This window comes from Gadus chalcogrammus, chromosome 22, assembly GCF_026213295.1.
Source record: "Gadus chalcogrammus isolate NIFS_2021 chromosome 22, NIFS_Gcha_1.0, whole genome shotgun sequence".
NCBI lineage: Eukaryota > Metazoa > Chordata > Actinopteri > Gadiformes > Gadidae > Gadus > Gadus chalcogrammus.
Genome location: NC_079433.1, coordinates 17,565,364 through 17,593,182, shown reverse-complemented (window position 1 = coordinate 17,593,182; position 27,819 = coordinate 17,565,364). Strand labels below are relative to the sequence as shown.

At 45.3% G+C, this 27,819-nt stretch overlaps 1 protein-coding gene across 1 annotated transcript in view; it reads left to right on the top strand.

Annotated features, from left to right (window-relative positions):
• khdrbs3 (KH domain containing, RNA binding, signal transduction associated 3) overlaps positions 1-27,819 on the top strand; it is an 80,069-nt gene that overhangs the window by 33,225 nt on the left and 19,025 nt on the right. The window contains exons 2-6 of the mRNA XM_056583077.1: positions 7,948-8,066; positions 13,479-13,595; positions 17,711-17,857; positions 19,666-19,805; positions 25,314-25,500. Coding sequence (XP_056439052.1) covers positions 7,948-8,066; positions 13,479-13,595; positions 17,711-17,857; positions 19,666-19,805; positions 25,314-25,500 — 710 coding nt within the window. The remainder of the gene's footprint in view (positions 1-7,947; positions 8,067-13,478; positions 13,596-17,710; positions 17,858-19,665; positions 19,806-25,313; positions 25,501-27,819) is intronic.

Below are 27,819 nucleotides of genomic sequence, written 5' to 3'. Positions count from 1 at the left end.
TTACAACAACGGTTACAAATGCATACAAAACATATGCTAATGAGCTGCAACTAATAGTGTGCAAATAATGCTGTCCAGAATGTCCTGCTGTATTGCACTAAAGATCATGAAAATGCCCCGAGAAATGAGAAAACATGCTTTTTCCAAAGTGTAATGGTACACGTTTATTCAAATTGTGGTGGGGGAAAGTGAGCCGTAATTGGTGCGACTTTATGGCTCGCTCCCTGGTGGTTAAGCTATAGCGGTAGAGCCTCCACAGGCTAGCACGCATAACAACTTCTCCGAAGCACCCCTGACTGCTTTCTCTGTGGCTGCACTGTCACAGTGATACACAGGCTGAACCGGAGACCGCATGGTTGTGTTCCCCTTCCCTCCGTCATCACCGTCCCACCGTTTGACACGACAACAAGACCCAGAGAGCCGTGTCGCTGCCTGCCGCCGGATGCACCCACTCACTCACTCATCTGTTGGTTCATTCATTCATTCATGATGCTTCGCGGGGACCTGTTCGAAAGCAGAGGCTCCAGGGGATTGGAGGGGCTCCAGGGGATTGGAGGGGAAGGGGAAGGGACGACGACGAAGGGGTGCTGGGGTGTGAGGGGAGGGGGTGGTGGTGCTCTTCTCCTCCCTCTTAGTCCCTGAACATTATCTCCCACACTGTAAGCGGGTCTTGGCTCGTTACCTCACAGTGGAGGGCCAAGCTGGCAGAGTTCTGGAGCTGGGACGGGGACGGGGGATAGCGGGGGGAGGGAGAGAAAGGAAAGGGAGGGTTTGGACTGGGGTTCGGGGGAAACGGGGGGGGGGTGGGGCTGGGCGAATGTAATCTCCAGATTAGGGGGTGAGACAAATCCCTGCTGCCTGGCTGACCTTGTCATGGCAGTAGAGGAGCCACAGCGAAAATTGAGATTTCAGGAAGGGAGCTTGCAGGTTTTCTGAGCGTCACCATCTCACTAGCAAAGGAGAACGGTCTTGACACCAAGGTTTACACTCAATGTGAGTGTGTGTGTGTGTGTGTGTGTGTGTGTGTGTGTGTGTGTGTGTGTGTGTGTGTGTGTGCGCGTGTGCGTGTGCGTGTGCGTGTGCGTGTGTGTGTGTGTGTGTGTGTGTGTGTGTGTGCGTGTGTGTGTGTGTGTGTATTATTTGTCACAGTGGCCGGACACATGAAATGATAATACTAATAATAACAATGGGGTTTGTGAATGATAGCGATTTCATTTCATAGAATCCAAACATTATATATAATTAATTATATTAAGTTTGTAGTATTTCCTTTGTATTGATAGATGCATTATTAGTATTACATTGAGAAATGTATTCAAATGCAATGCATTGACTTAAGCAAGTAGACTTAAACAGCTTAGCTGTTACTATGGAAGCATATATGTAGCAAAATTCAAATGGCAATGCAATTTGCAATTTGCAATTCAATAAGTAATTGCGTTATGCAATTGACAATGCATTATGCAATTTCATAATGTAATTTGTAAATACGTTATTCAGTGTATTTTAATATGCAAAGTGACAATGCAATCCTCAATAACATTTGCAAAGTTATAACAATAAAATACAATAACATTTTGTCGAATTCTTTGAGTTCCTTATTCAAATTGAAAAGCTATAGCGTCCCCGTGATTGCAATCCACTTCGCCACGCTCCGTGTGTTGCGATATTCAAATGACATTTCAATCCGCAAAACGGAATCCAAAACGGAATCCAAAACGGAATCCAAAGCGGAATCCAAAACGGAATCCAAAGAGGAATCCAAAGAGGAATCCAAAAAGTCAATATGCAAAGTGGCAAACGTATCAGCCAATCAGCGTCTGGGCGGGAACTACGTCACTTTCTATTGTCTCCAAGGCTATCTCCACGGTAATAATAATAATAATAATACATTTAATTATAAAGGGCGCCTTTCAAGACACCCAAGGTCACCTTACAGAGCATAAAGTTATCATAAATCGTTTTAAAAACAAGACATTGTGGAAAAATAATAATAATAAATAAATAAATAAATAAATAAATAAATAAATAAATAAATAAAACAAGACAAAACAAACAAACAATCAAGACAGTGATCAGTTAGAGTTTGAACAGGTGAGTTGTGACTTGAAGGTTGTAATGGTGTCTGACTGTTTATGTGTGGGGGTAGGGAGTTCCAGAGCCTGGGTGCTGAACAGCTGAATGACCGGGCACCCATTCGTAATGAGTCGTGATGTGGGGATACATAGTAGTCCAGCAGAGGTTGAGCGGAGGGAGCGGGAGGGAGTGTATTCTTGGAGGAGGTCCGAGAGGTAACTGGGGGCTAGGTTGTTGAGAGCTTTGTAGGTGAGGAGTGGGTGGAGACGGTTGGTCTCCCGACCCTATGTTTCGCACCCAGTGCCTGTAGCACTTGGGAAATCTTTGTGTTTACCACACTGGAGACAAAACGTACCAGTGAGGATAAGTCGTCTATCCTATCTCCCAGAACACGCACTCTATCTACTGCATCTGTGTCTTCAACACGATTGTTCTCCACATCATCGGCCAAACTTCGGAGCGTATCAATAATCTCCATTGGTGACCATGGACCCTGACACATACGAACTAGAAGTGAACAAGGAAATTACGAGCAAGTGACGTAGTTCCCGCCCAGAACGCTGAGGTTAGCTGATACGTTTGCCACTTTGCATATTTACTTTTTGGATTCCTCTTTGGGATTCCTCTTTGGATTCCGTTTGGATTCCGTTTTTGGATTCCGTTTTGCGGATTGAAATGTCATTTGAGATATCGCAACACAACGGAGCGTGGCGAAGTGGATTGCAATCACGGGGACGCTATAGCTATACTCAAAGAATTTGACAAAATGTTATTTCTATTTGTATTGTTATAAACTTTGGCGAAATTTAATTGAGGGATTGCATTGTCACTTTGCATGGTTAAAATACACTTTGAATAAGGTATTTAGAATTACATTATACAATTGCATAATGAAATTGTCAAATGCATAATGTAATTCCAACTTGCAGTTGGACCATTGAATTTTGCTACATATATGCTTCCATATGTTACTGCCAGAGTTAAATTAAGGTAACCAAGGTATCAGAACTTTAAAACAAGTGAAAATAACCTTTTAAATATTTAACCTCTAGTGGCAGGACACAAACTGGCACACTACACCCAAGAAGGCCTACACATGTAGGTAAGCATTTTTTGTTCCGTTTAAGGATGCTAAATCTATTGTTCCTCCATATCTTAAGAGTTTGGATAATATATAGTACTCTGTTAAATGTTTGTATTGTACCCCCAAAAAGGTCAATAAAGATGGTTAAACTGTTGTTGAGGTTTTCATCAATTTCACTGTGATAATAATTTAGTTAAGCCTGCATTACAGATAAGATATCTCTACATAAAGTATCCCACCATAACTTATGAATATGTAGTGTGATACATTTCAGTGCAGTTGAGGTCTACTCGTGTGTTTGTGTTCTCCTAAGCCCAGAGAGATGTCTAGAAAGGTTTGGGGTTATTTCTCCTCTCACGTTTATTTAATCAGTCAATTATCAACCTCTTATATTGTACTAAGAAAATAGTTTTATGTGTAAGGACTCTGTGTTGTCCTTCAAATAGAGGTAAAAACCGAATAAACAATTCATTCTCCTTCCTCCACGAGAACGCAAATACATTAACTGCAACAGCTACACTATATATTTCATTTTTTGGTGACAAATGAATGAAACTAACCTCAACCACACCCACCTCATGTTCTAAGAAATAATCATAACAAAAGGAAATTGCATCTGAATGAAATTAGGAAAACTATATGATAAACCGTAAAATTGATTGAAGCAGTTTGTCACACACACATTCAAGAAATTATCATGACAGGGATTTTTCTGCTAGATTAATTCTTTAAAATGACATCTATTCTGACATAAAATTAATTGTGTTTGTTTGCAAATGGCCTTACAAATCTTTCAATTGCATTATAATCATCTTTTAATTTTATGAGTGTTGTTGTAAAGATGACAGGAAACAGGATGTGACTCACAGGATGTGCTCCGTGTGTTGGCTTTCCCCCCCGGTACTGTACTACTGTAAAACGATATTGGAAAAGTTTGATGGGTTTATCCATTTTCAATTATTCTTTTAGGGCCTTAGAGTTATAGCTGTAAGTTAATCATTCGTTTTCATTGTTATCTATTGATTTATATTGTTTATTCAGAAATATTTGTATTTCAGAAATATTGAACCACATTTGGTTTGAGTGATAGGATTTGCAGTATGTAATTTTCGGTTAGCATGATTTAGTTTTATAATAAGGGCTATGACTGATCAGTATTCGCTTTCCTTTCTTGCAGTTTTCCACCAAAATAATAACATGAGCCAGTTGAAACATTGATATTTTTTACATAGTTGTCTGAATGTTTATCAGCGTTAACACAAAGCAAGGAAAGCAATTTGGGGGAATGGTACAGACTTGCCTACGTTGACTATGCATTCCATATACTTTAGTGTCATGTTGGTACTGAACTATCTTCTGCTTACTTTTTCCAACAAAAGTGAGAAACAATTTCAGCATAGCTGAGTAAACTTGAAATATCAGAGCCCAGGTTGTCTTGATTTAATAGACCTCCGTGGCCAAGCCCAGGACTTTTTACGGTTTGGTTCCCTGTGCACATCTGTGTCATAGCTTCTGTGATCAATGCCAGACATTAGTTTAGGTCCAATTCGCAAGAATGTTCTTTATTGGGCTCATGTTGCTGAATATCCATCCACAACAGATTGTGTAGGGTTAGTCCAGATTACACATCCACATTACGCAATGACACAACTTTTGCTCAATGTTTTGAACCGGATGGAGAAAATGTTATTAAATTACTAATCACTTTTTGTGTTGATTTCAGGATTACGTGAAAATCGCAATTTCTTTATTTATTTGAAAACAATTCTTTATTCAAATTGCCCAAGTCACAAAGGTTAAAGACAACATAAAATAAACCGTACAGCAGGGTCGTCTTCAACAGGATGTTGAAGACATATGACTCCTATGATAGGAGTCATGTTCTGTGAGGGCCCTGTGTGTATGAATGGGTGCATGAAATCTTTGAGGGGGCCCTTTGTATGAATGAGTGTATATATGCGTGTCTGTTTATTTCAGCAGTGTGTGTGTGTGTGTGTGTGTGTGTGTGTGTGTGTGTGTGTGGTGTGGTGTGTGTGTGTGTGTGTGTGTGTGTGTGTGTGTGTGTGTGTGTGTGTGTGTGTGTGTGTGTGTGTGTGTGTGTGTGTGTGTGTGTAGGTTCTTACTTGTAGTTCTGTTGCATTTAGTACATTTCTGTACATCCCAAAAGGATTTTCATCCATAACCGAAAATTAAGCTAACTGTACATATGAATCAGAATATTTGAGAATATTTGATCTGCATTACATGTAACTGCACACCTAAAACCTATATTTACACTTGTGGCTGTCCAAACACAGCATAATAGTGAGTTACAAAAAAGAAAGAATACCTTTGATATAATATCATGAGTCCGTTTGATTCAAGTAACCATGTCTATTTTCATAAATGACAAATGTGTTCCTATTAGCGTCAGCAGAAGAGAAAATGAAACCTAATATTAATACATCACATATGACTGTTGATGTCTGTTCCTTGCTAAGTAATAAGCAGAATATGCACGCCACCCAGGGGTGGTAGATGTTCATATTTATCTCCTCCGCTTGCCCGTGGAACTGAAGTAGGATTAATGACCCAGTTGTCTCCACCTCCTCCTCTTCTTCACTCAGCCAGCCAGCCGGCAAACACTGGGCTGCTGTAGTCATGCATAATCCCACCAAATCTACCCTGTTTATGAATTTTAAATGGAGAGAGGGAGAGGGAAAGGGTGGAGGGGTCTAAATCACAGGGCTGCTTTTAAGTGAATCCATTGCTAATAGGAAGTCAGGCAGCTGGCATGTGGCCCCGTGCGTGTCTCCGCTGCTCATGAAGTAAGCGTCTGCACTGTAAATACCGCTAATAATGATAAGAGCAGCTCTGAGCAGGAGCATGGTTACAGAAAGACGGAACGACCTTTATCATTTATTTGAAGGTCAACGTTATTCTCCACACACACCTCAGACGAGGCGTTTGTTAGATATTTAAATAGCATGATTCAAGTTTGTAATAGGGCAGATACATTTGAATACACATCAACACAGCAGCCCGCAGGTCCGTGGTGAGGTGGTGGTTTAGTCTGAGTTGGCACAGCCCTAGCGCTCCAGGGGTGTGAGTTTGATTCCCAGCTCGGGAGCTCCCGGGTGTGTGGAGTTGCATGTTCATCTGTACTCCCAGGGGGGGCTTAGGGGGTACTCACACTCCATCTCATCTGCGTGCATGCGCGTGTGTTTATATTTTTGTGTTTATATCTGTGTGTGTGTGTGTGTATTTATACGTGTGTGTGCATGTCTTTATACGTGTGAGTGTGTGTGCATTTATATCTTTGTGTGTGTTTGTGTTTGCGTGCCGTTTTATTTGTCGGTGTGTGTGTGTGTGTGTCACCCTTTCTGTGGGCTTGAGTCCCATCCGTGGGACAGCCTCCAGCCCTGGTAGCTGTGACCGGGAACAAGCGGGTTATAGCACCTGGATGGGTGACTCGTGTCCCACTTGGACACCATACACATGGTGATGAATTGGTGGCACTGTGCGGTATTTGTCACCGTGCGGGAAGGTGCAGCGAGCTAGTGGAATGGAGGGATGGCTCTGTGGTGTGGTTACAAGGCAATGCATCAGTGTTAATAAAGGCAGAGCTTTGTCTCCCCCCTTGAGAGAGGAAGGATGTATATCTATATATATATAGTTTGTGTTTTATTGAATTTCTGAATCTGAATACTGTGAGTAAAGAATAAGAGAAGAGAATTTCAAATATTGGCTGTACTGCTGCTTCTAATTTGCTGTTCTGGTAGATTTGATCAATCTAAGATAATGAGTATTTGACTAATATCTAAATAAATAGCTAAAAAAATTGCCAATCACTGAATAGCTTCCTCAACTGCGTAATTCTGTGACCTCCTTGTGCATGCTGTGTTGCATGCAAACATTTGAGCATTTCACTACAAATTGCCTACTTGTTATTTAAATTTCATCACATTAATAGTAGTTTAGAACTTCAAGAGAGAAAGGTTTGGACACTTTATATCCAGGACCATTGGTTGTTAAACCTGCCAACTCTAGCTTTTGAAAATAAAAACGCCTTTAAAGGCCAACATTTTTCTTTCGGTTTGACTTTTGCACGACCTTGACATTTGAGCTTATGCTAGCCTACTTCAAAAAGCCCTTGAAAGACATTGTGAGGATAGGTTGATGCAAAGGCTAACATTACCTTGTCTTTTGCTCTGTAACTAGCATTGAAAGCAAGATTCACACACTCCAAGTACCAGTTGGTCATTCCAGTACGTTGTCCTTCACACTCGGATTCCAGAAGCATGTTTAGGGTAGAAGGTGTTTGGAAGAGAAGGTGTTTCATGAGAAGGTGTTTCAAAGAGGTGTTTCTTTGTGTTTTCTTGGTCAGAACATTTCATGCAATGTTTTACAATGTTAAGTTGCATCATCAACAATGTGCCCGCTGCTTGTCTATGTTAGTGCTGTTCTCATAATAGCAAATGCCAGACTGTTGATTATGGTTAATATCGTTTTGCTGGCTAAACCCTGGAAAAAAATATAAAAAATGAAATTATTGTTATCATAATAAAACAAGCTTTGTATATCTCTAACCCTTAAACCCCTTCTTCTAATAAAGATTAAAATAATAATTAAATACAGAATGCCATGTGTGGTGTATGGGCAAGAATGGTATCTTGTCCGTAGTTATGTCACTGATTTCCATCCATGAGGTCACACTGCGTCCAACGCCTGCTGCCAGCTCAGTGGGGTAAGACGCTCTTGAGAACCGCCGTTCACGTGTTCCCAACCTCTGCTCCTGTCTCTTGTAGAAATTGAAAAAGTCCAGAAAGATGAGGGCAAGGAAGAGGAGAAGTTCATCGATGTCGTCATCAACAAGAACATGAAGCTGGGCCAGAAAGTGTTGATTCCAGTCAAGCAGTTCCCCAAAGTAAGTTGTGTCGAATCTTGCTCGAAATGTATGCGGTGTATGTGTGTCCTTATTTTGGGTGGTTTTAATTTGCATGACATCCTACATTGTTACTGTTGCTTTGTTGCTTTACATATTTATAAGATGATAGAAGGTAAAAGATTGGGTTGTTTGAAGCGATTAAGTCGTCCTATAAATGTGTTTTTATTTGTTAAATATACAGTGACTATCTTAGCATTTTGGTTCCCCGGCACCAGCTCTTAACATTGATTTATTTAGTGTGGCACTGGTATATGACAACGAGTATTCATGATTCATCTGGAATATGAAATATCGTTCTAATCTTATGAAACATCCCTTTGTTGTTGTACAAAATGTTGCTTCTTGTGTCTCTCTTTCTAATGAGGCAATTAATTAGGGGTCAGACGAGAACCAGGTGTTGTGTTTCAGAGGGAGGGAGAGGGATCCATTCTGGTGAGAGGGCGGGGGGGGGGGGGAGAGACTGGGAAAGCGAAACCCTCATGGTCGTAACAGCTCACTTGCAATGCCGCAGAGAAGTCACCACACACACACACACACACACACACACACACACACACACACACACACACACACACACACACACACACACACACACACACACACACACACACACACACACACACACAAGAAAAAACACGCACATGCCATCACAAACACAAGCACGCACACACATACATAAACACGCACACACACACACACACACACACACAAACACACACACGCACGCACGCACACACACACACACACACACACACACACACACACACACACACACACACACACACACACACACACACACACACACACACACACACACACACACACACACACACACACACGTGTTATTGTAGTGATAATGCCATTGCCATGTCACGGGAGCACTTCAGGTCCAGACGAGACAAAGGTGCCCCCCCCCCCCGCCACCTCTCCCACCCCACCCTACCCCCACCCTACCCCAGGCAGGAGAGATGCTTAATGGAGCCACACAGCCGGTGCATGACAGCACAGCACCCACCGGGTGGGAGGCGGGTGAAGGCTAGTGTGAACGTGCGTACGTGTGTGTGTGTGTGTGTGTGTGTCTGTGTGTGCGTGTGTTTGCGTGTGCGTACGTGTGTGTGTGTGTGTGTGTGTGTGTATGTTTATGTGTGTGTGTGTGTGCGTTTTAATGTGTGCATGTCTGTGTGTGTGCCTTGCAGGACTAAGCTCAGGTGTTTTTTTACCTCAATCCTCATGGGCTTTGCCGCTTGGGATGGGGTGTGGGTGTGGGTGGGTGGTTGTGTGTGGGGGGGGGGTACGGTGGGTGGGTGTGGGTGTGGGTGGGTGGGTGTGGGTGTGGGTGGGTGGGTGTGGGGGGGGGGTACGGTGGGTGGGTGTGTGGGTGTGGGTGGGTGGCTGGGTGTGTGGGGGGGGGTACGGTGTAAGTGGGTGCATGTAGGGTAGGCGGTGAGTGGGTGTCCTGGTTTAGGAGCAGCATTGGGGTCACACAGTACACCAGAGCTCTCCGTGTACGACCTTTAGCACAGACGCACATAACGGCCAGTCCACCCGCTGCGTTCTTATTCAGACACCATTTTTGGTGACGCTCAATGTAGAGGCGTTGAGTCTATTAAAGTGCACGTCCTAAACTGTCCCCAGGATGTTAAACAAACAAAGTGACCCTAAGCAATAGGGAGAGGCATCGAATGAATTATAGATGTGCTATGAGCGCGATGATATTAATAAGCGCTGAATTACTCAGCGTTGTGCTGTTAGCTTTTCCACCTCGAACCGTCTCGAAGCACCGGGCATGTAATGTCATCTAGAGGCCTCTCTCTCCCCCTCTCGGCGTTTCCCAGAGGTTCTCAGCTAAAAAGATTTGCTCTGACAGCTTTGATAAGTGGAGGCACTAATACGCTGTTTAGAGTTCCGACAAGTCACCGAAGGAGGACAAATTCAATTTGCTCTATCTGACATGTAGCAATGGCAAGAGTGATCGGTCCGACATGAACAGCCTTTTCCCGTTGAACCGCGCAGCCTCACCTTTTGGCTCGTGGCATTGAGGTGGCATAGCCACTTTCCAAAGAGCCATTAGCAACCGTGTTATGGAAGAGGGTGGTGGTCCAAAATCCATCTGTAACAAAGATATTATGACACATGACGCGTGTGCGGTCCAATTACCTCAGAGATGGACGTTTTTTTTCCACTGATTGTTGTTAATATTAAACTCGGGTGAAGGGATTGTATTGTCTAGTGAATTGAAAGTAATTGGCCCACTGAGATTGTATTTGACTTTGATACTTTTGTGAGCTAAAGGACAAATTGCTGGCTTCATGCCACCGTCCTAAAGCCCTATATAAATGTTCCCAAACTGGTTCTGTTCTGGGCTATACCATAGCGGAAGTGCAGATATGCACCACATCATATCTCAGAACAGCTTTTATGTGCAAATGACCATATGTCTTGAAACCAAATTTTTGTTTTCTCTTGTCTGCTGTCTGCTCACATTCAACCATAAACCGTACATATGGAAGAGAGGCGATTTTATGTAAATTAATTTATTTTCCTTATAAACGTACCGTATTGAACATGTCAGACTTATACTTGGAGGATTTGCCATCTGTGTGATTTTTTGTCATTTTGTCATTTTTCCATATGGATATTGAAATTCGGCCCACATTCTCTCGATAACAACCACAGTGCATAGATGCAATGTCCATTTTCAAGGAGTAAAGACCCCCCCAGCGTTTCCATTTCCTTTTGTTTAGTTGCGGTGGTGTAAATAGTGATTCCTCCTTGGACCCTCGCCCCACCCCCCCTGCCCTGCTGTTCTCAGCACAATCTCTCTCTGGCTGGGCTCTGAGCTCATCGCCACCTCTTCCTCCATCCTCGTCCTCCTCTCTGGCCATACACCAGCAGTAATGCATCCAGCGCAGGGGGGGGGGGGGGGGGGGGGGGGGGGGGGGAGAGTGATCTTAGACGTGGGGCTCTGCAATAACCTAAGCCTTGCAACCGCACGCACACACGCAAGCACACACATGTACAGACACACACAGAGATGCACACGCAGACATTGAAACACACACACACACACATTCACACACACAGAAACACACACCTATAATCTTTCCCTTTCTCCAACTCACTTTCATTGAGGGTGATAAATCATAGTTTCTTGCGCCACTTGTGTCCACTGACTTTTTTTCCTTTCTTTTTTTAATCATTGGCAAGCCGCATCCGTCTTCTGTTCAGCTGCCAGCGTTGGCGAGGTAGAGAGTAGTAGAAAATGGTTTCTTCCCCCCCACCCGCTCTCCCCTCCATCAAAAGCAAAACAAAAGTACAAAAAAGAAACGACTGCATAATTCCAGCATTGCAGACAGGCCCAAAGAAAGGTGTGTGTGTGTGTGTGTGTGTGTTTGTGTGTGTGTGTGTGTGTGTGTGTGTGTGTGTGTGTGTGTGTGTGTGTGTGTGTGTGTGTGTGTGTGTGTGTGTGTGTGTGTGTGTGTATGTGTGTGTGTGTGTGTGTGTGTGTATATGTGTATGTGTGTGTGTGTGTGTGTGTGTGTGTGTGTGTGTGTGTTTATGTGTGTGTGTGTGTGTACGTGTATATGTGTGTGTGTGTGTGTGTGTGTGTGTGTGTGTGTGTGTGTGTGTGTGTGTGTGTGTGTGTGTGTGTATGTGTGTGTGTGTGTATATGTGTGTGTGTGTGTGTGTGTGTGTGTGTGTGTGTGTGTGTGTGTGTGTGTGTGTGTGTGTGTGTGTGTGTGTGTGTGTGTGGGGGTTTGTGTGTGTGTGGGTTTGTGTGTGTGTGTGTGTGTATGTGTGTGTGTGTATATGTGTGTGTGCTGTGTGTGCTGAAACCTCAAAGGAGGAGTATCACACCAGGCAGGCTGTGATCGGTGCACTTCGCATTCCTGTTGATTTCAAATCGAACCCCCAGACCCATCGTGGCTTACTCATATTCAGTTCGACTGAGGTTTAGCGACAGTGCACTGCCAAAGTAAAAGACTGAAGAAACAATGCCTAACAACAGAACAACTATCACTGGTTGTCAGGGAGGGAATTTTGATATATGTGACAGGAAACAGCCACGGGAAGTATGAAAACAAACTTGTGCGTTTGGCACAGGAGAACTGTCAGCGTAGCTGTAAGAACAGTGGTATTGGTGAGACGATCAATTTTCAAAATCACATTGGTTCATTTAGGATAATTTGTCTGTGCATGATGGGAAGGAAAACGCACAAAATCTCCCTCTTTAAATATCCAGGATCTTTTTCCAATCCTGCCCAGAAAAGGCTTTAATTAATGCATGTTCTACTGCACTGCTCCCAGCGAGGCCTCTATGAGCCTCCTGCGTCCGCATTAAACAGCTAACCCTGCACATTTATATTGGCCGTGTTTGGATATTCTACCTACACTCGGAGCAGTTTTACTGTAGTGAGCGTAGTTCATTCTCGAGGTCTCCTGTCTCACGTTGTGTGTGCCGGCGTTGAGAGACGTCCAGGGTTCACCAGAGGTAGCGGGGCGATGACAGAAGCCAATCGCCAGTAAGTGCATTTCACAGCGAGGCAGCTACACCTCCACTCTCAACTCCCTTAACCCCCGAATTGGCAGGAGCCTCCCTAATAAGCGTTCACTTTGAGAACAAGAGACAGAGGAGATATAGGTGAGGGCTGGTGCACCAACGCTGTGTGTTTCCTTCTTTTCTCTCTCCTCTCTCCCCAGCCCGCTAATTGATGGCCCAGATAGAGGAGAGTAGAACTCACCGCTAAAGGCAGACTTGGGGGTCGTGTGCCTTTTTGTGGGAGTGCCTGTGCTTGTGTGCGAGTGTGTGTTTGTGCATGCGCGTGTCTGTGTGCCCGTGTGTGTCTATGTGCGTGTGTGTGTGTGTGTGTGTGTGTATGTGTGTGAGTTTACATTTCGACCGTGACGGTCTGCAGCTGCATTCAGAGCCTGGTTCATACTGATGTTGCACGGCTCTGATAGCCTTCAGAAGGCTCCATTTCTGAAGACGATCATCATTTTACTATTAATTATGGGTGTTTTTGTCATTGTTGTCAGGATGAGACGACCTTGGGGGCTCATCTGTTCATTAAAAATCCCATCGGCCTGGTTGTGTTAATGCTTGCCCGGCATTAAATATTAAAATAATTTAGGATAGATTCGTAAAAGGGCCCAGAAGTGAGGAATGGGAAAATAGTTTTTATTATTCTTTTTTTTTTACCAGCCCACAAAGCTTTTGACCGACTGTTCTATACCATCGCTGGAGACAGGGAATCCCTTTTGATCTGGCTGCCTTCAGCAGCACACCAGTTCGGCCGACTTTCTGAATGCCAGAGTGTTCCATCTATTTATCTCAAACAAGGCCTGCACGCCATTGATCTCTCTCCCCCCTTCTTGTGCCTCCCCTTGTAGTTTAACTTTGTGGGCAAACTCCTGGGGCCTCGCGGGAACTCGTTGAAGCGGCTGCAGGAGGACACCCTCACCAAGATGTCCATCCTGGGGAAAGGATCCATGAGAGACAAAGAGAAGGTAATGTTCTGCACCTTTACACATGTACCACTGGAACAACGCACTCCTCTCCTCCTCGCTGTTCTCCTCTTTTTAACTACATCTGCACACCCCCCCCCCCTCCCTTCCTCAGCTCATTGCCATCCCTTCTCCATGCTTCTCATTCTCCAGAGATGAACTGAAACTAGACCAGTACAGATGTAGTATAGATACAGTCTGCACTACAGTACAAACAGTGAATTCATCAAGTAAATATAGATTCAGCATATGGATGCCAATAGTCGTAGATGTATTCATGTGTTATTTATCCATTGTATTATTAATAACATCATCGAATAGAAGATCTATGTTTTTATAATTTTGGAGGCAGAGTTAGTCGCAGTCTAAACAAAGCAAATGTCCTCACACAGTGTGTAATTCATTTATAGCTGGCCGATGCCTATGTCGTTAATCACCCAAAAAATATAGCTCTTAAATCTCACCTACAGCCCCTTTAAGATCTATTCATTGCAACAAACGGGTATGCTTGAATGGATTACTTACGGATGGTTAGTGAGTGAATTGACAGAAGGAACGAATGAATGAATCAAACGAGAGCGCCCCAAAAATAGCTACTCAAACGAGAGGGCTTGGCTCGCCGGGACGCCGCCTCACAGCCTGACGTAGCGGCCTGTCGGGCCTTCATCCGTCGCTGTCCCGGTGGCTGGCAGTGGCGCTCTTTGTCCCTGGTGATTTGTGGCGCCAATCATTCCGCTATCACGCAGCACATGCCTTTTGATTACAGCGATCAATAGTGTCTTGACGGCCTCCCCCTCCCCCGCTCAATCCCTCACCCCCACGGACACAAAGATCTGTCACGTCAATGTGCTGACCTACGCAAACACCCCCACCCCCCCCCCCCCCCCCCCCCCTCCCCTCCAACCCCCCTCCGGGAGGCATAAATAACCCACAAATCATAAGACAGTCGAGCGGGGTTTAGGGTCGACGGATCGCACCGCAGCCTCTTCGTATTTCCCCGTGTCGTTTTGTGATGACAAAATGAAAACAGAATTGATTTCCAAGAGTGCGCCGGTGAGCGCGTCGCTCCACTCGTCTCTAAGCTGGGTATCTTGCAGCCTTTCTGGAGGCTCCTTGCTGGTGTAAGAAGCGATCACTTATTTATTTCCCGGCTCTCCACAGCCTCTCCTCCAGAGGTCAGCCCCCTGCTCTGTTTGTGCTGCCGCTGCTCCTGCTGCTGCTTGAGATTCTGTGTGCGGGTCAGGGCAGCTCGGATCAGCGCTAAACAACGCCTCTGTTGTTGTTGTGTGTGTGTGTGTGCCTGCGTGTGTGTGTGGGTGTTTGAGTCCCTGCAACCATGTTTGTTTGTATCCTGGAACAAGGGAGGAGGCGGGAGATATTCCCCCTAGTTATGATCTCATACATGAGCCAAAACATGGGCCAGCCTTGTGTATTTGCTATCTCTGTGTGTCACAGGCATCTTTATCTGTGATTCTTTGTGTTGCCTGTTTTGTAGTGACGGTGGGTGTTCTCTGAGACTCTTTGGCTCTTCTCCTCGTTGTATCTGTGTGTGTGTGTGTGTGTGTGTGTGTGTGTGTGTGTGTGTGTGTGTGTGTGTGTGTGTGTGTGTGTGTGTGTGTGTGTGTGTGTGTGTGTGTGTGTGTGTGTGTGTGTGTGTGTGTGTGTGTGTCTCCGAGTCTTGAAAAGTAGGATTCAGCTCGGGGTTGTCATTGCCATGTTCTGTCAATGCAGAAGTGCAGCTCAGGGGATAATGAAGCTATCTTGGAGTATTCTTCCAACATACAGACCTTGGATTTGATCTAAAATAGAGTCATAATGTACACTCCATGTCATTGAAATGGAGGGTAGAAACAACAAACAGTGGATATGTAAAACAAAGATTACCCTTACATTGTATAGTTATTTTGAGGACATTCAGACATTCAGAACCTCATGGGGAAGGGGATGCTGTCCAGGGAACCGGTGCTCTAACAGAACTGGTTTCACTGTTGATTGGTCCCTTGACCACTGTTGTTTGACACAGTTACAAGGTTAGAGGTTTCCGTTATATTCTATCCCATTCTATTCTTCTCTGTTCTTTTCCATTCTAAAAGAAAATCATTCTTTGGCTGAACACAAAAGTTGAACCAGAATTCAGATATTTTGTAGAATCCAACTTTGAAAAGGGGGAGAAACTAGGTCGGCGAGTGCGTGAATATATAGTTAATTTAGTTCTGTTGACAAATGATTCTTGTTGCAGGAGGTCCAACTGTACTGAAGGTGTGTCTGTGACGCCCTCTCTGTACAAGAGAGACACGCTTCTTCACTGCATAAAGGACCTGCTTGGTCCTGGATTTGTGCCTGTTCTAATAATGTACCCCACATCTCGTCTTATAGAATGAATTTGAATATGACTCACATATACGTGCATACAGTGGTCCACAGTGACGCTCGCAGTTTTGTGGCCCACTTTATCCAGGGCGAACATCCTTTATTCCATAAGCAGCTTAACAGAGAGAGAGAGAGAGAGAGAGAGAGAGAGAGAGAGAGAGAGAGAGAGAGAGAGAGAGAGAGAGAGAGAGAGAGAGAGAGAGAGAGAGAGAGAGAGAGAGAGAGAGAGAGGGAGAAGAGAGAGAGAGAGAGAGAGAGGAGAGAGAGAGAGAGAGAGAGAGAGAGAGAGAGAGAGAGAGAGAGAGAGAGAGAGAGAGAGAGAGAGAGAGAGGGAGAGGGACAGAAACAGGATGAAGATACTTCCAATAGATAGGGGTACGAGACAGCTGTAATCTACCGCCACAGGCTGCTTGGCTGCCATATAGGATGTCACTGGATCATTGATACTTCTTATCTGCTCTGCGCTGTGGGGCAATAGGCCCTATGGAAACAGGTTGAGCATCGCACACAACACACACACACATACACACACACACACATATCTACACGCCTGCACGCACACCCTACCACACACACAAACGCACACAAGCCTGTGCAAGCACATCTCCTTGCACACACATGCACAAACACACACTCAGACACAAATACATAATGCAAACCAAGACATCATAAGATATGTATGTAAATGTCGTTCAAACGCTTCGACAATAATGTTTGTCTGACTTTAATGCAAATAACGCATTTCTAGTTGGCCGTCTGTCTCCAGTATTACCCTGTTTACAAACTCCTGCGTCTGGTGAAGCTCAAAAATCCTGGACTGTCCTGTGAACAACAAGCCCCACACCACCAGACGACAAAAAATAGCAGACATACAGACGCACAAACCCACACACACACGCACGCACGCACGCGCGCACACACACACACAAATACAGAAACACGCACACACAGATTTATGGGTGAAATTAGCATCTCATTAACATACCACAGGCACTCTTAAAAGAAGGTTATTTATAATTAGGTGACATCAGAGACACTGCCTCGCACCGGAGCCGGCGCGGGACGAGAGGGGGTGGGGGGGGGGTTGATAGCAGCTCACCGCCATCACGGGAAAGCCCTGGAGAAGCAGGAGGCCTGCATGGAAAAGTGTTGGGGGGGGGGGGAGAAAACTGGGGCGGCAAATACCTGTTGTTGCCTTTCACATAATGCCGCCCATGGCAGACATTGAGGTGTAGTTTGGGGGCTGGCTGTCCTAGTTTCTACCCATCACTACCGTTAGCCTGGCCTGGTTCTACAGGGGGGGGGGGGGGGGGAGAAGGGAGGTGGGGGGGGGCATCAGGGGGGCTGTGCGGCCGCCTGCACCCACACGGGCCTGGGAGGAGGAGGGGGCGGTGCCGCCGCTGGGGATGGTCGGAGTCGTTTGAGGCCTCCGACATACATGGGAATGCGAGCTTGTCATTGCTTTACACCTCAGGATGTTTTGTGAAACTTGTCTCGCTGTCTGGCAGCGCCAGGATCTCAAACTTTCAAAGCACTATTTTTAACGTTGACTTTAAAAATGCGGCAAAAAAATCGGCTTAAAAAAAGATGATCGCATTTTTTGTTTTTGTGTGATCTTGGAAGATGTTTCTCCACTCTGACCACGCACATTATTTCTTTCATTCCGCACACAGAGAAAAATAAAGTAGGGACTCAGAAGGAAAAATGTTTCTTCACTGAAATCTCCCACTTCCTGTCGGCCTCAACAGGAAGAGGAGCTGAGGAAGAGCGGCGAGGGGAAGTACCAGCACCTGAACGAGGACCTGCACGTGCTGATCGAGGTGTTTGCCCCGCCCGCCGAGGCCTACGCCCGGATGGGCCACGCCCTGGAGGAGATCAAGAAGTTCCTCATACCAGTACGTCTCCCACACTCACTCTCTATCTTTATCGATATCTCTCTCTCTCTCTCTCTCTCTCTCTCTCTCTCTCTCTCTCTCTCGATCTGTCTCATGCTCTCTCTCTATATCTCTCTCACTCTCTGACTCTCTCTTACTCTCTCTCACTCTCTCACTCTCTCTCTCATTATCTCACCCTCACTCTCTGTCTCTCTCTCATGCTCTCTCTCTCTCTCTCTCTCTCTCTCTCTCTCTCTCTCTCTCTCTCTCTCTCTCTCTCTCTCTCTCTCTCTCTCTCTCTCTCTCTCAATCTCTCTGATGCTCTTTCTCTCTCTTTCTTGCTTACTCTCCAGCTTTTGTTCCATTCTTCTAAGCCCCCTCCCTTCAAGTTTTCTTAGCTTGTTAGAGCTATTCATGTCATGACCCCCCCCCCCCCCCTACACACACATAGACCTACTCCTCAGCTTTCAAAGTGCCAAAGCACTCTACTAACATGTAGGCTTTAGGGCTCTGGAAGACAACCTGTTCCTTCCACACCCCTGGCTCTCCCCCATCTCAGCCTTAAACTTCCACGCTAAACTGCTAAGCTAGCCTGGGGGAGTCAAGACCACCATGATTTCTGTGCTGCTAAACTTGCTGCTAAACTAAGCTACTCTGGCTAACGTGTTAGAGTTTGACATGAGTGCAGTACAGCCTCTTTGGGGATGGTGGGTTGGGCAGGGTGGGGGGGGTCTGTCCTTAGGATACCATGCCACCCCATATTTACTCACATGTCGCACGATATATACGCCTTTCCATCTACATACCCCTCCATTAACCCTCTCTCTCTCTCTCTCTCTCTCTCTCTCTCTCTCTCTCTCTCTCTCTCTCTCTCCACAACCCGTCCTCTAACGGAGGGAGAACAATTCCCGCGATGAACCCGTGGTGAACACCGGGAGCGTTGGGTTTTTCATTCCAGACCCACTTCCATATTAATTGCGGGGTCTTTAATCCGCTGGTGAAAACAAGTGTGTGTGTGGGGTATGATGGAGCTGAGTGGGGGGTGGGCTGGGGCTGGGGCTGGGGCTGGGGCTCGTATCAGCGTTGGATCAGAGATTCAGCTTTCTGCCGCCTCAGAGCAGCGGTCACAGCTGTACTGTAAAGTACATTAATGAGATATTCCCAGGGCTGTAACCCTGGAGATAAAAGGGACGTAATTTAATACGGTGTAATTGAAAGCCAATCTCTCTGTCTCCCTCCCTTTCTCTCTCTCTCTCTCTCTCTCTCTCTCTCTCTCTCTCTGTGTCTGTGTGCGTCTGTGTGCGTCTGTGTGCGTCTGTGTGCATGTGTGTGTGTGTTGCATGTGTTCCTGTATGTTTCTGTAAATTTTTTCTTCTATGTGTCTTTGTGTGTGGCTGTGTCTATGTGTATATATTTATCTGTATCTGTGTATGCATGTTTTGCATGTGTTCGTGTGTGTGTCTTTGTGTTTGTGTGTGTGTATTCATGTGCATATGTGTGTGTCTTTGTGTGTGTGTGTGTGTGTGTGTGTGTGTGTTTCTGTGTGTGTGTGTGTATGTGTTTCTGTGTGTGTGTGTGTGTATGTGTTTCTGTGTGTATGTGTCTTTGTGTGTGTTTCTGTGTGTGTGTGTCTTTGTGTGTGTTTCTGTGTGTGTGTGTGTGTGTGTCTTTGTGTGTGTTTCTGTGTGTGTGTGTGTGTGTGTGTGTGTGTGTGTGTGTGTGTGTGTGTGTGTGTGTGTGTGTGTGTGTCTTTGTGTGTGTTTCTGTGTGTGTTTCTGTGTGGTGTGTGGTGTGTGGTGTGTGCGTGTGTGTCTGGTCTCTCTCTGCAGGACTACAACGATGAGATCCGCCAGGCCCAGCTACAGGAGCTCACGTACCTGAATGGCGGTTCTGAGGAGGCCAAGGTGCCGGAGGTCAGAGGCAAGACAGCCACGCGTGGACGAGGGACACCTGCCCCCGGACCGCCAAGGTAACCTCCCGCACGACACGTGGAGCACACACTCGGTAGCATCCAATGTTTTGATTACTTGACAGGCTTTTGAGGAAACGGATGAGGATGATAGGACTGATATGATCGCACAAAACTGCTCGACATACCGCTGGGTGTTGTGTCAGTGGCAGTGTGTTTGAGTGTGTGCTTATGTGTGAGAGCGTGTGTGTGTGTGGGTGTATATGGATCTGTGTGTTCTTGCATGTGTGTGTATTTGTGTGTGTGTTGGTGTGTATGGATCTGTGTGTTCTTGTGTGTGTGTGTGTACTTGTGTGTGTGTGTTTGTGTGTGTCAGTGAGAGTGTATTTGTGTGTGTGTGTGTGTGTGTGTGTGTGTGTGTGTGGCTGTGTGTGTGTGTGTGTGTGTGTGTGTGTGTTTGTGTGTGTGTGTGTGTGTGTGTGTGTGTGTGTGTGTGTGTGTGTGTGTGTGTGTGTGTGTGTGTGTGTGTGTGTGTGTGTGTGTGTGTGTGTGTGTGTGTGTGTGTGTGTGTGTGTGTGTGTACAGTTATATATGACAGTTGGGGTCACTAAAGGACTAGTGACAGTGGTTAGAAAACCTTTGGTGCCCTGTCTGGCTTTTTCATTGGTTTTGCTCACTCTGTCCCAGAGTTTATTTTGTAAATTGACTTTCTATTCTCAATTGTGGTTTCTGAAATTAAACAGACCCTAATGTGCTCCAAATTTAATTAGGGCTATCTGGCAGCACTCAAATACCCATTTTCTTTTGTGCGTGTTTGTGTCAATACAATATGAATAGGGCCATTTTTACAGATTATATTTTTATCATTTAATAATGTGCGGTCAGTGAGGACAGTCACAATGGTCACAAACAGTAGTGCTGGAGAGTTTAATTTGCCTAAAAGCATTTCAATTAAAATGATCCAAATGGTTTGCCACTGCGCTCCTCTCCCAGTGAGCCGGTGCCCAGCCCAGCCCCTCTCTCAGGGACTTCGGAGAGGAAAGGACCAGAACAGCAACCAGACGTAGAGTTGTGTAATTCTTTTTCGAAAAGCAGGGCATTTATGTTACAAACAAGGTCACCAAGTAGTAGTGATGTTCAGGGCTATGAGACAGAATAAAGTCTGTAGTTCTGTAAGATTAGGAGGGGGGCGATATCTGTTATAAAATAAAATATCTGTTCATTTTTTTTTCAGACAGAAACATGGTCCACAGTCACTATTCTTCTTCATGTTTTGCAAGTTACTTAACAGTACAAATGAACTAATTTCCTTATCAAAATAAATAAATACTTCTTATATTTCGCAGACTAAAACCTGACGGATGACAATGGCACTTTCAACAATAATTTGCATAATGGCTAATGGGCCTACATCCATTGCAATAAGCTTAGGCTATTAACCCTGGGTAAGAGAAACAAATAATAATAATTATTACAATATATGTTGGATCTAATGAGAGATCAACAACCCAAGACTTTGATGGGGGAAAGCTATGCCACAGTGTTTAATCTATATTCAGGCTCAGTAATAAGTGATCTGGAGTAGGAAACAAATTGGACAATCAGCAGTCCAAGTCCAGCAGTGTCAACCAAAAACTGAAAGGCTGAATGGATGGCGGTAAAGCTGGGCTTAAAGAAAGGCAACAGGCGGTCTCCTTCCAACAGTAAACACTGCTAAACCCAGCGTGACAGTTGGGCGCTGGGTCTGCCTCTCGGTCCCCTCTTACCATTGCCTTATGTGGTCTTTGTAAGCTTTAAGGACATAGGCAGGAATTACGCACAAGCTCGCTGCTGCTGGTGAAAAAGTTTCTCTCCCTCGGTACTTGGTAGTGTTTTCACTGTTCTGCTAAATAAAATGGTGCTGTTCTTTTCTGTCGTAAACCGAACCGCATCATTCACATGTATTTTAAATTTATCATTAGTCACAGGCTTCCATGATCTCTTTATCGATGCAGAATGATTGGATGAGAATACCTTGCATAGTCCAGCAGATCGCTCTGAGTCTCTGACAGCTGTGGGAAACACTGGTTTCAAAATATAACCTCCACAACAATAAAGTGTAAGTGAACCCACAATCTTAATTCGAAAACTAAAAAGCTAAAAGTGTGTATTGGCTGAGAGTTCTAGGAAGCAGGGGGCTTGTTATCATCATGATAATTACCACGGCAACTCAGTGATGCATTTTTTGTTTTTCATCGTTGTGTAACAGCGTTATAATGAGCGATTTTGCATATGTAATGCACCTCACACTGCAGCGTTATACTTTCGGTGTCCGGGAAGCCTAGCCCTTATTGAAGGTAATAACTCTTATTGAGGAAGGTGGGATTCAAGATTTGGCCGAGAACTGGATGAATCAGTCTAGAACTGTCACTGTCACTGGGGGAATCGATAGCACGATACCTACGATCTCTCTGTAAAGGCAGAACATTGTAGATCGTGCAGACATTAGAATCGTTCACAATCTAAAGTCGACATACCGCACAGCCCTCTTTGAGATACATCTTAATTAGCAATTAGCTTGTCCAATTTTGAATATGATAAGGCAAAAAGTCCCTGTCGGCGACTAGGTGGAAAAAGTGCAGTACTCTATGGGAAGGACATGTTCATTAGCTTCTAGGACAGGACTGGTTTCATTATGTAGATCTGAATACTGCTTGACCCATAGCCTATGTTTGCACTTTGTTTCGAGTAAATTATTGACTGCATGCTGAAGGCATACTTAGATTTGTGTGGAAGGTGAAATACAGTGAGGACTCTAATTATCACAGATATATTTTACATATATTTTATAAACACGAAAACATGAAGATTTGATTTAAAAGAGGGCCAAGTGTACCCATTTGACAAGTGAGTTCATCATAAGAGAGATAAAGAGTGACAACAAAAAGGGACAGAGAGAGATAAAGAGATAGAGAGGGAGAGATTGTATTAATCGTTGATATTTCACTGAATTATTCGTCTTTATTTTCCCTTTATTTCCTTTTCAAATAGATTTGGCTTTGTAAATGTTTATTTTCCATGAGAGAGAGAGAGAGAGAGAGAGAGAGAGAGAGAGAGAGAGAGAGAGAGAGAGAGAGAGAGAGAGAGAGAGAGAGAGAGAGAGAGAGAGAGAGAGAGAGAGAGAGAGAGAGAGAGGGAGATTTAGGGGGACAGAGATTAAGCGGGGAGAGAGGAGAGCATACTCCAAACTAAAGTGGTCTGCACTAAGCTGGATGGATGTGGAGCGGGCCGTCTGATCTGTGGCCCCCGTCTTTGACAATATCTGCTGTCTGTATACACTCCCTGTGACTGGAGGTGCCTCTGTGATCAGTCCACGACAGAGAGAGGGAGCTGTCTTGTCAGGAGGGTGTCTGTGTGATTGGGGAGAGCAACGCAAGTGTGTGTGTGTGTGTGTGTCGAGTCAACTACTTGACGCTTGCCAGCTGGCACCCGCTGTGTTGATCAATGTCAAGTGTAAAGATAGACTTGAAGCATTCAGGGAAGTAATCAGGCATATATATATACATATATTATTATTTTTGGTTATATTTTAGCACAGTAGAGAATGAGCAACAGCCTAAATGTGTTTTATTTATGGAAGTGCCTGTGAATTCACCCAGAACATTTGGGAATGTGCCGCTGACAAGCTATTTGTCAAAAAGGCATTATGGTTGACATTCAATAGCTTAGGAACAAAGAACAACAGGACAGCTTCAATGGGGCAATTTTATTTGAGTGATCTAGACTGTTGCTGCTCTTGTTAAATGGTCACAATTGGCCAATTGAGATTGTTCTAAACGTATCATTGTTTTGCATTGACCTCAATCTTGAGTGTTGCATATGTTCCATGTGCCCGATAAAAAATGATGAATAAACACGATAATGGTCGCAAAAACTACAATAACTAAACATTCATTGGTCACCGCGGTGTGTTTGTTCTGCGCCATGTCGCAGAGTGATGTCTCTCTGAAGAGGGGAACGCTCCTCTTATCAAAGCCCTAGTATGCAGCAGCAGCAGCAGCAGCAGCAGCAGCAGCAGCAGCAGCAGCAGCAGCAGCAGCAGCAGCAGCAGAGGGCCCTGTGAGAAAGGGGGGTTCCTTTTACTTCCCTTGTCATTGAACCGCTGTAACTCCAGTCCTACAACTGAACGAGGAGCAGAGACCTACAGGCCGCAAGAGTACATTGTGTGGGAGACTAAAGCACATTTGTGTGTCAATACTGACGAGATGAATTAACGGTACATTTATCATCATTTTGTTACTGGGAGGGGAGCAACCTAAATGGACATCCATCATGTCTGATCCAACAAAGACTTTACAATTATAGTTTTTATCACATTCTTTTATTAGTATTTATAAACGGTGATAGCGGTTAGCAGTTGGTTTGTGTGCAGCCTCTCTGTGGGCTGCCCATGTCTCCGGCCACACTCAACCCCAGCTAGTAAAAATAACTCCTAATAAAACGGTTGAATGGCCTGATGAAATGTCCGCAATAAGGATGTATTAAACACCAATTTTGTTTAATGAACGTTCACGTGGCAGAGATGTTAACAATGTTGAAACAGGAAAGGCGGCAATAACCTTGTCTAGTGAAATTGCTGAGGTGTCGATGCGTTTGTTTGCGCTAGAATGTCCTGTCAGCATGTCTTAGCCACGGACCTCTGTTAACATGTTAACAGGAAGCATGTCACGTAGGTGAAAAATCAACCATCCAAGATCATAGGTGAGTTATTCTGTTAGAAATTCTCTGCAATAAAAAAATACGCACAACAAAAAGTCAAACCCACCAATATTTTTTGCATTTATCACAGAAGGCTACCTGGGAATGTAACACGATGCCTCAGCCAAGTTTATTGTGTGATGTGGGTATCCAGTCGTCTTTCATCTGAAAATACCACCTTGCTATTTGTTCCCCCATCCCCGTCTTATTTGTCGTCTCCTTCTGCTTCTTCCTCTTCCTCTTCCTCTGCTCATAATCCTTCTTCTTCTTTCTCTTCTTCTTCTTCTTCTTCTTCTTCTTCTTCTTCTTCTTCTTCTTCTTCTTCTTCTTCTTCTTCTTCTTCTTCTTCTTCTTCTTCTTCTTCTTCTTCTTCTTCTTCTTCTTCTTCTTCTTCTTCTTCTTCTTCTTCTTCTTCTTCTTCTTCTTCTTCTTCTTCTTCTATCTCTTCTTCTCATATTCCTCCTCCTCCTTCTTCTTCTTCCTCTTCTTCTCATATTCCTCATCCTTCTTCTTCTTCCTCTTCTTCTCATATTCCTCATCCTCCTCCTTCTTCTTCTTCCTCTTCTTCTCATATTCCTCATCCTCCTTCTTCTTCCTCTTCTTCTCATATTCCTCCTCCTCCTCCTTCTTCTTGTTCTTGCTCTTCTTCTTGTTCTTGTTCTTCTTCATCTTCTTCCTCTTCTTCATCTTCTTCTCATAATCCTCCTCCTCCTTCTTCTTCTTCTTCTTCCTCATCTTCTTCTTCCTCTTCACCCTCCTCCTCTTCTTCATCTTCTTCTCATAATCTCCCTCCTCCTTCTCCTTCTTCTTCTTCTCCTACTTCCTCTGCAGGAGTAGAGGTGGAGTGCCCCCCCTGCATGCGGCGGTACCCCGCGGAGCCGTGCCCCGAGGTGCTCTTCCGACCCGGTTACCTTCTTCCCGAGGAAGGGGCGTGCCGGCGCAGAGAGCGCGAGGCGCACCCCCGCCGGCAGGATACCGACCGGCACCTCCCATAGTCCAGGACACCTACGGCGAATATGTGAGTAGAGGCAGTAGGAGGGTGTAAAATATACAAACCTCCATAGCGTCGCTTCACATGCTTGTGGACACACCACACTCATGTGTTTGCCTGCGAGACATTTTCTTATAAAATGTAGTTAAAGAGATAAATAAATCAAGCCCTATGGACAGCACCCCGTGTGGTCAAACAAGGGTCATTGCAAGTCCCATGTTTCTGATTGGATCTTTATGGCCCAGAAGTCTATGTTTTAGTTATTATGTTGTTGTAACGTTTTTCCAATAGCACACATTTTATTTTTTTATTCTAGAAAAACATTGGATTTGTTCCTCCAACTCAATATGTTTTGACATTGTAGTTCACCTGCAGAACGTCAAAAAAAAAACAACACAGCTATATTAAGGTTGAAAAATCAGACGGGTGGTGCATTTGCCAAGACCGGGCTGCCACAGTGGAGTCTGTCAGAGTGAGTTCCCCTGGCAGGGTTACTGGCATCGTCCTAGCATATTTAGCAGGTAGCGGGTGAGAAGAGGTGGGCCAGCATTGGAAAATTGCCCCGGCGGCCCGCACCTAACGCCATCTGACAGGTTTATTCAAAAGGTTGGCAAATCCAAATGCGTAGAGGTCATATAAAATGACTCCAGGACCAGCTGTTTCCCATCCTTGTCACCATTGTAAACTGCACCCAGCTCCCTCCCCCCACAACACCTGCCCTGGTGTATCCGCGTGACACAAAGAGGAGACCCCTAGCATCTGCCAGATGATAAATCTATTCACACATCGCAGTGAATTAGGCGCCGAAAGAGCAGCTCGTGCTGTTGTCTCAATGCCCCCGCTCTCCATGACGAGTGTTCCCCTTCAGGTATTTACAAATAGGCCCTCTTGTCTTCATCAGCGAAGCGTTTTTTGCACTCATGCTTTTTGCCTCCACACCATCTCACCATTTAGCCCCCAGCTGGTCGCATTGTTCCCTCTGAGCGTGTTCTCTGCTTGGTCTCTGCTTGGTCTCTGGTTGTTCTCTGGTTGGCCCCTGGTTGTTCTCTGGTTGGCACCTGGTTGGTCTCTGGTTGGTCTCTGGTTGGCCCCTGGTTGGTCTCTGGTTGGTCTCTGGTTGGACTTTGGTTGGTCTCTGTCTGGTTGGTCTCTGGTTGGTCTCTTGTTTGTCTCTGGTTGGTCTCTGTCTGGTTGGTCTCTGGTTGGCCCCTGGTTGGTCTCTGTCTGGTTGGTCTCTGGTTGGTCTCTGTCTGGTTGGTCTCTGGTTGGTCTCTGTCTGGTTGGTCTCTGGTTGGTCTCTTGTTTGTCTCTGGTTGGTCTCTGTCTGGTTGGTCTCTGGTTGGCCCCTGGTTGGTCTCTGGTTGGTCTCTGGTTGGACTTCTGTTGGTCTCTGTCTGGTTGGTCTCTGGTTGGTCTCTTGTTTGTCTCTGGTTGGTCTCTGTCTGGTTGGTCTCTGGTTGGCCCCTGGTTGGTCTCTGTCTGGTTGGTCTCTGGTTGGTCTCTGTCTGGTTGGTCTCTGGTTGGTCTCTGTCTGGTTGGTCTCTGGTTGGTCTCTTGTTTGTCTCTGGTTGGTCTCTGTCTGGTTGGTCTCTGGTTGGCCCCTGGTTGGTCTCTGTCTGGTTGGTCTCTGGTTGGTCTCTGTCTGGTTGGTCTCTGGTTGGTCTCTGGTTGGCCCCTGGTTGGTCTCTGGTTGGTCTCTGGTTGGACTTTGGTTGGTCTCTGTCTGGTTGGTCTCTGGTTGGTCTCTTGTTTGTCTCTGGTTGGTCTCTGTCTGGTTGGTCTCTGGTTGGCCCCTGGTTGGTCTCTGTCTGGTTGGTCTCTGGTTGGTCTCTGTCTGGTTGGTCTCTGGTTGGTCTCTGTCTGGTTGGTCTCTGGTTGGTCTCTGTCTGGTTGGTCTCTGGTTGGTCACTGTCTGGGTGGTCTCTGGTTGGTCGGTCTCTGGTTGGTCTCTGTCTGGTTGGTCTCTTGTTGGTCTCTGGTTGGTCTCGGTCTGGTTGGTCTCTGGTTGGTCTCTGGTTGGTCTCTGTCTGGTTGGTCTCTGTCTGGTTGGTCTCTTGTTGGTCTCTGGTTGCTCTCTGTCTCGTTGGCCTCTGGTTGGTCTCTGTCTGATTGGACTCTGTCTGATTTGTCTCTGGTTGGTCTCTTTCTGGTTGGTCTTTGTCTGGTTAGCCTCTGTTTGGTTGGTCTCTTCCGGGTAGGTTTCTTTCTGGCTGGTCTCTTGTTGGTTTCTAGTTAGTCTCTGGCTGGTCTCAGTCTGGCTGGTCTCTGGTTGGTTTCTGGTTAGTCACTGGTTGGTCTCTGGCTGATCTCTGTCTGGCTCGTCTTTGTCTGGTGAGTCTCTGGCTG